The sequence below is a fragment of the Pempheris klunzingeri genome, chromosome 20 (genome assembly GCF_042242105.1).
Source record: "Pempheris klunzingeri isolate RE-2024b chromosome 20, fPemKlu1.hap1, whole genome shotgun sequence".
NCBI classification, from domain to species: Eukaryota; Metazoa; Chordata; class Actinopteri; order Acropomatiformes; family Pempheridae; genus Pempheris; species Pempheris klunzingeri.
The window spans coordinates 3,762,541-3,774,808 of record NC_092031.1 but is presented as its reverse complement, the minus strand read 5'-3'; the positions used below and the strand labels follow the sequence as shown (position 1 = coordinate 3,774,808).

Here is a 12,268-nt window from a genome sequence, read left to right as displayed (position 1 = left end):
AGGCTGGCTGGTGAAAAACAAGGAGCTTTTAGGAGCTAAAGAGCCAGACATTTTCCTCAGGAGTTGGTGGAGACCAAAACAGTAGTAAAAGGAGGGGGGGAGATTGGACTTACATTCATCAGTGGGCCACAAACACAACTCCAAATGATTGCTAATGTTGCTCAGTGTCAGCTGGAAACACAGTCACCATTAAACTGTATCAGGTTATAATATGTTTGTGTTCTGTTTAAAGATTATTTAATGCACCCAGATGGCAAAAAAAATCTAAAAGTGGTGTTTCTAATATTCTGCCCCTTCCGTTATCATAAATGGTGGTGAACAAAGCATTAGAGTATTTCAGTATTGTCTGCAAGGCTACTATGTTGGATGGCATTAAACTGCACAGGCGTACCTAATAAACTGGTAACTCACTGAGTAATTTACCTCCAGACTCTAAACTGAGATGCAGACATAATAATGGGTCCTGAGTACTTTTCTAGAGTGACAAGTGTGTGTTCCCAGAATGCAGCCTTACTGTGAATAAAGTACAGAAAGACCTATCTGTTATTCTAAGTCGTATCAGAGTGTTTCGTTATCATTGGAGTGCTCTTGTACATGCTCTCTGCATACAGGCCAGAGGATTCTGCAGACAGGAGTCTTGCTGTGACATAAACCAGGACAAGAGGAGTCCAAATATGGAAATGGTCAGATAAAAATAAGAGTTGCTTAACTTCCCAATCTTGGCCCTGAGCTGAACAGCGAGGGCTAAATATAAAACCTTGTGGTTTTCCGTGTCTCGCCTCTGCAGCAGTTCACAGGTCCCTTACCATTTCATTAAAGTATTGTTGCTCTACTCGAAAGCCAGAAACCTCAAGAAAGGGGAAGCTTCTCGTAGGAATGAAGCTGAATAAATACAGAAGTGTATCATTACATACAAAATAACTTTGACTACTGCCTCAGTGTGCCAATGGTTGGAAAATGGCACATGGTGTTTGTGCAACAATTGTCCGCTCCCACTGACACCTACCACATCAGGAAACTGTCATTTCTACAGAAACTGACTCAACACTCCCTTTTTACAAACGCTTTTTAAGTGTCTCTGGAAAACCTGCAGCTCAAAGGAGTTAGGCCACAAACAGTCACTACAGTACGCTCTCCCTTTGCTCCCTTTGTGCTCTCTGTAAAGTGTATTGTGTGTCTTTCCTGGGATTTGGTACCATGGCAGTATCCCCAGCAGGCCTCGCTTAGATTGCTGCTCGGCAGAGTCCAGAGCCAGAGAGCCACAGATCCTCATGGATCTGCAGCCAAATCAGAGGCCTGATACTCTTTGTGCTCTCAGCAGTCCATGGGGACTTAGGGAAGGAGGTGTCCTCTTCCGCCTTGTCAGTACTTATTAATCCCAAAGATCCTCACACCGTGCAGCTGGGGCAGTTTGGGGATGAGTACAGTAAGCAAGGAGACAGTGTTGACCACAAAATGGACCCGATCGTATTTGGTGTAGAAGCTGGTAAGTATATACCTGAATAAGAGATAAATAAGAGAAGAATGTATTATGACTACAGGGGTAGAGATGAGTGACAGAATAACTCCAGATAGACTCGGACATGTCATTTTGTTATATAAGCCTGAAGAACACAGCAAAGAAAAAATTCAAATTGTCAAAACATCCCTTTCTGTTTGCAATAACCTTTCAGTGATTGTTCTTCTGATAATCACAGCAAGATGTTTCCTAACACAGTGCCAACGCTGTTCCAACATGCCGAACAGCGGGATTGCAGCATAAGTGATTATTAACTGAACTAGAATAGGCACAGATGATGCTGTGAAGCTGATCTACGCATCTATAAATCTATACATCTTTATTGAGGAACGACTCAATTAATAGACAAACAAACATTAAGAAAGAGTCCCCTGCACTTCCTTTATGAATCCTGACTTTGTGCTACACACAGGACACACAGATGTGCTATTCGCCTCATGATTTCATAAAAACAGCTCTTTACAGGTGACTGCACACACCAGTGAGGGATTTTTTGAGCTTACAATGAGGAATTGCACGTCCTGTTCTCTGCTGAACACTTGAGGACACGTAATACAGACTCTTAGGAGACAGACGTGCAGTTTTTCCATCTAAAGCCTTGAGAGCGACCACTTGCCTCTTCCTGCTGGCACTGATTGTGAAACAGAATGACTACAGTGAGAAGCCTTTGGGGCTGGTGTGTATGAGAGTACACCTGCAAAACTGCTATCACTACAATGTTAAGGCTGAGCTGGCGAATCAACCCCAGGGAACCAGAGTGCTTCCTGTAAACTGAACTCTGCTGGCTAATAAGGACAGAAAAGGGAATGAAAGCAGGAAGGGGTACTGCTGCAAATACTGAGCCCCTTAACTACTTGTCACCTTGGCTAATGAGGGAGCAGCAGCACCAACACTTTGTGAGTGTGAATGCAAAAGTGCTCAAATAGACTAGAGAGTACATTTTATCATAAAAAAGTACATTTTGTGAAATCAGCACAGGTACAACATGTTCAGTCTGAACAAAAGAGAAGATAATATCAGTGGAGGTAAGTGATTAAGGCCCCTGGCTACCGCAGGGGAAACGACACTCACACACTTCCACAGAGACCCACAAACACAATTGGTGCTGGTGAGTGGGAAGCCAGTGAGGGATCACATCCTCATCAGAGCACTAGGGAGTTGTTCAGGTTGGTTTGTCTACACTGTCTTCTTCTGTCTCATCAGTTTCAAGCTTTAGTGCTCAATGAGATACAGTCCTGCTGGTTTCTAAGCATCCGTAATAACAAGCTGCTCCCTGTTACACTACTGCAGGCTGAGCACTGAGCTTGGGGGGCTACTTACAGCACAATCGGTGTGATGGTGAGGAACTTGCGCGAAGCCGTAAACTGCACGCCGTAGTCCATCTGCTCCCAGTGCGTTAGGAGGCGAGCCTTGCCCTGATCGGGGGTCTCAAAGGGCGTCCCTTTGACCGTGTGAAGTAGGAGGTACATGCACTGCAACAGACAGGAGACACATAGCTAGAGACGTACAAATAACACAAATGTCACGCTGGTGGATAGCAGATCATGTGTAGATCAGATCCGTCCTAGAAGACTTCCTGTGCAGACCCAAAAGCTGGCAGCAACAAACGGATTTCCTGTGTTAGGAGCTTAAAAACTGCTTGATAAAATACTACTAAATCCACTCCTGTAACACTCCTCTCAGATACTGAGGGCCAGACAGACAAGACAGTCTTAGATAGTCAAAGTTTATGACGCAAGGCTGAGGAATACCTCAGTTCTGGAAATTAAATGCTGGTAGAAACATTACTGGCACCAATTCATTAATAGAGAACATGACTAAGAGCTGGGAAGCTGCAAGTACAACTTTCCTGTCGTCCTACAAGACCTTCGCACAGAGTTTTGTCACCCTCTGACTCATTGAACGTTACTGTCATTCACCACTTTTTTTAATCAGGCTGCTCTGTCTGACACGGCTCATTCAACGAATGTTAAAAAGGAAGCCGAGGCGACGCTGGCGTCTACGGGGGCGTTTCTGCTCCGCTTACCAGATTGTGAATGAGGTTGGTGAGGGTCCAGACGACGGGCACGCTGGCGAAGGGAATGCTGAGCAGGATGACGTGCAGGAGGCCGATGCCCAGGATGTAAGACAGCCACATTCCTCTGCTGTTCATCACTCGTGTGTTGGGATTCACCTCGCTGTGCGCCGTGCCCACATTCATGATGGTGCCACTTCAAAGCGCTGTGTGCGACCTCGGTTTGAGTCCAGCTGGCGTGACTGTCTGCTGCAAAACAAACAGAGAGGAGTGTAAGCCTGATTATTCAGACGGCATCTGCCAAAGGTTATCCGGCGAGTCATAATCTAGACTCACAGCTAGTACCTGAACTGTGTGGTGACTACTGGTGAACTTTATTTATATAACTTGCTCTTCTGTCTGCAATAATCAATTCAATGCAGGGCTGGGAGATAATGTAATATTATGCTTTATGTAATATTTATGTGAGTCCTGTGAATGTATTTACAGATAAAATGCTGAAAAGAGCATTGATCGTGGCTGATATCTAGGATTAGTTTATCATGTGTGGATGCAAGTTAATACTTTTCTAGATGATTTTGCATAACATGATGTAAAAATTCTTTATTATCATTACTAAATGGATATTAATTTCAAACCATGTGGCACAGTCTTCAGTCCCTGGGTGCTCGCCATCTACTGAGCTTCACATATTGTGCAATAAAGCACAATCAATGATGACTTTAGGGGACACCTGCCAGCCAATCACAAGCCGGTATTCCCTGTGGCCACGGTATGACTGGAAGTAACGTGTAACTGAGGCTAAATAAGGATATAAGTGGGTTAATTCTAAAGAAAGTCACCTTTGACGTGAAGGCAAATCTGCTGAGCAACTCTGGGGTCAACAACAAATGATTGACAAGAGTAAACAGCGGAGCAAACACTTGGTCATTCCAGCACGCTGTTTGGTTAAGTTGTCAGAGCCCAAAAATGTGACTGGCTGCATAATTACGCGCAACGTGGCTACAAAGATCTACAAGTGGGCTACCAAGCGCTGCCGGAGTTAAAAGGCTACTAACATGTGAGTTTGAATGGAGTAAATAAATCATTACACTCACTGCAGAGGGGAAAATGGCTTCAACTCCGACCTGTATTGGCACTAGTCCGTTATCACAGTTTTTGTCTTATCGATGGCTTCAGTTATGTAATTGATACTATCACTGGGAGTGCTGCCTCAGGCTCCACTGTGTCGATCAGGCGTCCAGGACCGTGTGCGAGCTGCAGACGCGGCGCTCCGTGCTGCGGTCTGCGCGTTAGGACGCACGATGAGCCGAGACACATCCACTTCTCCTCCGTCTTCCAGACAACAGCTGGTGACAACACAGCACCGCTTCATGATCCGACGTCATCGCTTACTCGCTTTCACGGCCCCACACTTCGGGGGGGGGGAGCCTTTCCTCCTCGCACTCTGCGCTGATTGGCTGCTGCGCGTCACGTGGCCCCGCCTGGCCAATCACCGCTTGATGCGTTGGAGGGGACGTTGGACCACGCCCCCCCTCCCAACCTTTGGACGTCACGGCGGAGGAGGGGAGCTGAGGGAACGGGCATGGGTGACACTTAAAATAAAATAAATATTTTTATACAAGAAAATAATCATTAATTTGTGACTTTAAAAAGCCTTTTAGAAAATAATGAAAAATATATAAATATTTCTTTTGACAAAACATGATTTTTTTTTTTTTCTAAACATGTTTGTATGAGATTATTTAATTTTCTCTCTTTTTTGTGTGCAAAATAAGCAACTGGAAATATGTACACTCTTCTAATGTTGCATATGAAAAAGAAAAAAACTGCTCTTACGGATGTATTTTTTTTAAATGTATGTAATATCCAGAATTTCCCCCTGGGGATCAATAAAGTATTTCTATCTTTCTATCTATCTACCTATCTATCTAATCTAAAATTGTAAAGATCATGCAGCGTGAGCAATCTCACCTAAGTATTATTTTAATTAAATATTAAAAAAGAGAAAGAGGTGGCTCTGTCAGGCAGCACTGAGTCTTAACTTGAGTCACAAAACTAACATCAACATTCACATGATTGCAATGACAATGCAAATATGCCTATGTTTAGCATTATAATGTTTACTAGGTTCACTTTGTTAGTTCAGTGTATTAGTGTTCTGACATATGCTAATTTCCTCTAAACACAAAGTTCAGCTGAGGCTGATGGGAACGTCACTGCTTTTAGAGAATTGGTTTTAACTAGTGCTTGAGGAAAAATGAGGGCAAGTTTTTACAATTCATCCCTGAGGGGAATATGTGGGGGCAGAGGGTCGGCGGTTCAACTCCCAGTTCCTCCAGTCCCCAGTGTCCTTGAGCACGACACTAATCCCCAAATAGCTCTCGAAGCACAGTGTCGATAAGCGCGTGTGATTGGTTAGTTTCCTCCTGATGGCAGAGTTGTGATCAAAAAGACATAGTATAGTCCGTTTGCCTGCCTGTTCTAAAAAAAAAAAAATTCAAATTTCAAACCAATCCAGCTGATAATTATTGAAATATTTCAGTCGGGGTCAAAGTCGTGGCTCAACCAGCGCACCGACAGTCAGAATGACATCCCATGGGTAAAAATAAGGAAGATCATTCAGATACAGAGAAAGACACTGGAGATATGTGTATGTATCATGGTTCTTCAGATATAACTCAAAGTCACTTGAGTTAGTCATTTCTGTTTGATTGAAACAGCCACTGGCTTTGACGTCTCTCTTGATTTCCAAGTACAAAAGGAGGCCCTTGACTTTTTATGTACCCAAGGTGAGAGGAGACGCTGCTGGAGGCAACTGAAAATGACTGACGGGGCTGAAACTCCGGTCCCAAAATCCAAGATCAACAGTGTCATGTTGTAGGTCCCAAGATAAGACCTAATACTAATTTAGGCTCACAGTAGCCCGGGGCCAAAGGGGTCAACTGTGTTCTACTTGCATGCAATGTTACGTGACACCCACTGTTTCTAAGGGTGCTCCTGTGATGAGTGGCAAGAAACAGGTTTAGCCGACTGACAGTGGACTCTCTCATATGCATAGCCTTGGGTGCAATAGCTGTGTTAGCTATGTAAACCTAGAGCTCTGTTCAAATGCGAACTATGGATGACAGTACTGTGAGATCATCGCTGGCACTGGAACAATGGCCAAATGCATGACATTGATAAAACAGACCTGAGGAGGGGGGAAAGTGATGACGCCAACAGATGCAGTGTCCCATCAACAAGTCCCCATCTGGATATGTTTGACACTGAGGGACACGATGTGGATTTTTTAAGGAAGAACTCTTTTCAGTCCTTTTATAAATAACATGCACTTCAAGTGACTGCTGTGCAAATAATGGTGTTGAGACTTATAGCTAGAGTCTAAATAAGGAAACACAGTTAGGATGCTATGCTTACTGTATCACTTATGATGGCAAAAGTCATTATTTTAAGGTTGACGGTCGTCTTAAACTATAAATATAAGTTTAAGCATACTGTATATGAAGATTAACAACAAATGAGCTGTTTTTAGATTATTCATTCACATCAGTTCCTTCATTCACACGGTGTTGCTTTTATGTTTTGTTGTACAGCGTCCATCTGGAGAGGAGGTATCTGATCTTTGCTGTAAAAAAAACAAAAAAACACCTTGACAATGAGAAAATCAAAGCAGTCGTATCAGTGTCTTCACAACCACATAATTAAGAGAAGTTTAGATGTGTTCCTCTGTGGACTACACCCTCAGGTCATCTGGCTGAGCGCTCCAAACGTGATGTGATTCCACTAAATTGATGATGTGTTTTGTTCCGGCGTCAGTGGGCCGTCTTTAGCTGTGAACTTAGGACGGAGATTTGAACCCAGGACCTTTATGCTCCATCTACATTTCTGCTTTCACTAGAAGAACTAATCACCACTGAACTGTTCCAAAAACATTTCATACTTTGGGATTATTATAATTATAATGTACATTTGTTACCACTTTCTTGTATACTCCTAAAAAGAGCCAGCGTTATAGTCTTCCCTCCATTGCAGCTGATGGTTTATCAGCCGACCGAAGCCTGTCTAGTCTTCTTTTGTGGTTGTGTGTAACCAGCAGATGTCACCATCAACACATTTGAGCTGTTTGCTGCCGTCCTGAAGTCTGGACCAGGATGCACCTTCAGACGAATAACTGCAACACAAGCACAGTGTTACAGTCAAGATTAAAAGTATAGTAATTAAAGGAAGTTTATTCCTTTTTTTTACGCTTGTTAAGACTAATTAACCTTTTTATGAATGCATATATCTACAAAACTGCAAACTGCAAACTCAACGTTTCTGATGCAACAGTGTGTCTCTTTATATATACACATATTGATAATTCAGCATGATTCATCGACCCAGATTAAATGGTATGTCCATCGTCTGAATAGCAGCTGCTCCGTGCTTTTGTCCTTATACATGTACAGTGCACAGTTATCATTTAAGTGCATCTGGATTAAGCCAATGCAATCTAATCCAACACATGTTCACTAACTCATACCTTCAAAGCAGTTCAAACATGCAGAGTCTGTTGAAAATGTGTTTCAAGAGGTTTTGATTCAACTTCATGGTCATTTTGTGTTTATACTGAGAGGTATTTCTAGTATTTTGCCAACCGTCTTCATGTCAATTAGGGTTACATCTTCTAGATTAAAAGGGATTAGACAAGGATATATCTTGCTACAGTCGACTTTACACTCAAAACATACCCTACAATCTTTACTCAGCTTCTTGTCATTTCACTTAAGAAACTTGCTGACAATTTTCTCTTAACTATTGTAGCGTATTTCCAGCACTTTCCATATTTTCCGGCAACTTTTAGGCCGCGTGAGTGCTTAGTGAACTCCATGAGCTTTGAATCTGAGTGGTGTAAAGATGAACTAGCATGCAGTGAAGCCAAATTAGGGATGATGAATATAATTTAAAAAAGGAAAATAGAAAATATTCCCAGCTTGTTCTGTAAATCTAATGAGTAAAGCATCTGAGTATAATGTGTCATGTTTCCAATGACCTGTCGTCACTGTGCAGTGCAGTAGAAAAATGCTACTTGAAAATATAAAGACACGCATGGCTATTAATACCAATGTGTCTTTAAGGTCAATGGCACTGGGGCTTGCATGGCCTGTAGATGAGCTGGATGTGACAGGAATGACACTGCTGGGGCAGTTTTCTCCAATTGGGAGAGGTGGACTTGTGACCCTGGCAGGCTTGGATGATAGCCTGGCTGGAAAAGGCTGACGCAGGGAGTCCATTATTGCCCCTGGAGGAAGCTGAGGATTAGAACACCAAAGAATTTCAATAAAAGAAGTGTCTGTTTGGGGGTCGGGGAGGGGCAGAAGGATGGTGGTGGTGTTGGGGTGGGGGGTTCCCCTCATTGTCCCAACAGTGATTGAGAGCAAGAGGAGGGGAGTAGGATGGCATTGTGTTTGCAGCTCCTCTGAAGAAGGTGGTTATTAGGGGGGATGGCTAAGGAGGGGTGAGGGATGGGGAGGCTGTTGACTCTTCATCTTGTGTGAACAAAGTCTCTGGCACATAGCCCTCTTCTGTCCCTCTGTCCTGGACTCCCTTGTTTACGAGTGCCATGAATTCTGTCCCTCTTGGCGGGGACCCCCACCAACTCCAACCTGCACCGCCGCACATTGTGGGGCTTAAGTGCCCTTTAATTAGGCCGCCTCAGTGTCCGGCTGAAGACCACTGAGGGTTTAGGCTCTTCCCTGTGGGACCTCGCTCAGCGGCTCACACACACCAATAGAGCTTCCCTCACACAGCCGATGGATGAAGTGTTTGCTGCTCTAATGAAAAAGGTTTATTTGGGGGAAGAGTTCTTGTCGTCTTTGTGCCCCATCTTAAAAAGTCCTGACAAAGGCATTGATATTATCTTTAACACTCTGCCATTTCCAGGACACATTAGTGAGGACTCTGGGGTGAGCCAGCAGTCCCTCAAGAGGCGCATGACTTCCAACATTCCCCGGACAAATCATGACAATAAACATGATGCATTTCCTGTACAGACGGAGCACACTGCAGTCCAGGACTTCATCGTTATCATTATCTGCTATTAATTAATTAGACAGGGCTTCACAGATGGAGGCAACAGAAAATCTGGTTCATGGTCATGAAATTTGAATGGGAGATTTCCATTTTGCAAATTATGTAGAGGAGCGTGAATTCATGCAAAAATATGTAAAGGAGCGTGAATTCACGTAAATTCGCCCATCCGCATACACAGCCGAACACATGCACAAGCTTTGTCATTGTGATGGAGCACATTTCATTATCATAACAGCAAAAAAAAGCACAGAAGTATAAAGGGGGAGGTGGGCAAGAGGCATTGGGAATTTGCTGAACTGCTCCAGCAAAATGAGTAATTTCTGGATGCCCCATTGTGTGAAGAGCTTACAGGGTGAGCGGCTGTGAAAGGAAGAGGCAAAGGAAGGATATAAACATGGGAGCAAGTGAAATAAAGTGAAAGATGGAAGGAATGGGAGAAGAATGATGAAAAGAAGTTTGTGAAGGGAGCAGGGCGGGATTGGGCGTGTTCAGAAACTTTTTCGCTACAGCCCAGTGTGTGTAGATACCCTCCTAATCCTGGTTTTATTGGCTGCCTGTGTCCAGCCATGCTGGTCGGATTGAGTAGGGAGGGTAGAGAGGTGGGGGGGCCGAACACATGTCCGTCTTTGTGGTAATACGCTGATTAGGCCTGAGAAAGAGCCGGACCTGGTTACGGCCTTTCTCAGGTCACCGTAGAAACCGGCCCGGTAGGGGACCTCTGTGTGCGCCTCCCCCTCCTGTGCACCTACTGATGCAGACACGCAGACGGAGGCCTTCCTTTGCAGAGGTTTGTACAAAACACCACCACTCAAAACACCACCACACGTGTTGTTGAGTCACAGTACATTTCGAGATCAGGCTCCAATGTTCTTGACCTTAATCGCTGTTGCCTTTCCAGACAGTTCGCATTGCACTTGTGGCCTCAACCTGGGAAACGTGGTTTCAATGTTGTTCAGATGCAGACCGCAGACTGATTCCTTTGCCTGCACTCATAAATTAGACCACCGTCACATTCCCCACATCCATCTCTGGCCGTACGCACCGTCTATCGCTCCTGCAGACCAACTGTCATCCAAATCTCAGAGCTGAGCTAGGCACATTTCTGACGATGCCGTAACACACAACAATGTTCCTGATGGAAAACAGGCCTGCCTCATTGTCAGCACCGCTATGATATACCACATCTTGACTCGAGGCATTGAAAAGTCGTCTTCATTGGTAAATGTAGAAGACTCCCCACGACGACTGGCTGGAGAGCAGGCTTCATACAAGTTTCACAAAGATATCTATCAATTATTGTCACATTTAGAGACTCAGAGGACCCCCCCCCCACTTCTCTCTCAAACAGGGCGGTAGGTCGAGTGCTGCTCAGTCACTGCCTGTTTCCCTATCTTCTTTGTTATGGAGGAATAAAACAGAAGGGGTGGATGAAGGGGGGCACTCCACTGCTGACCTCCAGACTGTGGTCACTGGGCTCTCTCTCTGTGGTGGGCACTCAGCCTCCTCTCTGCAGAGTGCACGCTCCCAGCCCCTGCTGAGCGACCTTCCAGCCCCCTCAGTCCACCGGGCTCACACACGCCCTGGAGGTCCTCAGCAGAAAGACCACGGCCCCCGGGCTGCACACATCAGAGGGAAAGCCAACGCGAGATCTTTTAGTCGAGTATAAATACACATTTACTTTGCCGTAAACACCCGACAACATGTGATATTTGAGTCATCTCTCATTTTGGCAGCATCATAAACTCTAATCTCTGAATAAAACAAATGACACAGGTATCAAATATATATATATTTCATCACCACCACCATCTTCATGTCCACTAAAATAATTTTCATTCATTTTGTTTTTGCTGCTGCGATATTAAAGCCGGATGGTATCAATAAAACATCCCATGCTATGTCACTGAACCTATTATGACATTTCTTTCTTGGAAACAGCTCTCCCACATGCTGGCCTCCATATGGCTCCACACACTCAATCTGTTGTGAAATCTATCATGTAATCCATCTGGTCTAATTACTTGTAAATGTATTTATAACAAGTGTTATGCACATGTTTAAATTATGGGTTTCTACGTAAAAAAGTTATTATTTACACGTCATTTTGTAATATTGTCACAAAAAGAGTTCATTGTGCTGAAACAGGACTTCTTTAATAGCCAATGACAGCAGCCGTCTCTAAAGGGCAAACTGGTTGGGATATTAGAATAATCCTAATGTTAGAGAAACTTCACTTTTCATGAAAAACTTTCGTTGTGTGTAGTCAAGTGTGACATTTATACTGATGAACCTCTCCGACACTGCTTTCAAAATGTCCTCTGCTGTGGCCCCGTCGCCGGTGGTCATTCTTTCCCTGATGGCTGGCTGATAATCCTCTGAGACAAAACTCTTAACTAGGTTGTCATCACTACAACTGACTTTGTTTGATCTCTGCCGGGTATCTTGTTTGTATTCGTCCTCATCAGTTTCCTTGTGTGTGAATCAAATGCATGGTTACTTCAGGCTAAGTCCATCACAAGTGTCCCACCCTCCTCCTTCACTCTCTATCTGTCTCTCTCTCCTCCCTCCTCCCCCTGTCCCACGGCCGCTCGCCCCACAGCCCATCAGAATGACAATAGTATTGATGTAAAATGTGTCGCCTTTGGGCCGCTGAAGCATAT

At 44.2% G+C, this 12,268-nt stretch overlaps 1 protein-coding gene across 1 annotated transcript; it reads right to left on the bottom strand.

Moving 5' to 3' along the window:
• Positions 1 to 558: 558 nt before the first annotated feature.
• Positions 559 to 3,732, bottom strand: ormdl3 (ORMDL sphingolipid biosynthesis regulator 3). Its single transcript, XM_070852024.1, has 3 exons — positions 3,546 to 3,732; positions 2,840 to 2,991; positions 559 to 1,498 (listed from the first exon to the last, which is right to left on the bottom strand). Exons 1-3 carry the CDS (start codon positions 3,717 to 3,719, stop codon positions 1,363 to 1,365), a joined length of 462 nt encoding a protein of 153 aa, XP_070708125.1. The 5' UTR covers positions 3,720 to 3,732; the 3' UTR covers positions 559 to 1,362.
• Positions 3,733 to 12,268: the final 8,536 nt, after the last annotated feature.

What these genes read in the sequence shown, in the direction of transcription:
- ormdl3 (XM_070852024.1), bottom strand. Translation starts at nt 3,719, where the DNA reads ATGAATGTGGGCACGGCGCACAGCGAGGTGAATCCCAACACACGAGTG. An exon ending in CCAACCTCATTCACAATCTG is followed by an intron (nt 2,992 to 3,545) that starts GTAAGCGGAGCA and finishes TGTCTGTTGCAG; the next exon opens with TGCATGTACCTCCTACTTCA. An exon ending in ACCATCACACCGATTGTGCT is followed by an intron (nt 1,499 to 2,839) that starts GTAAGTAGCCCC and finishes TCTCTTATTCAG; the next exon opens with GTATATACTTACCAGCTTCT.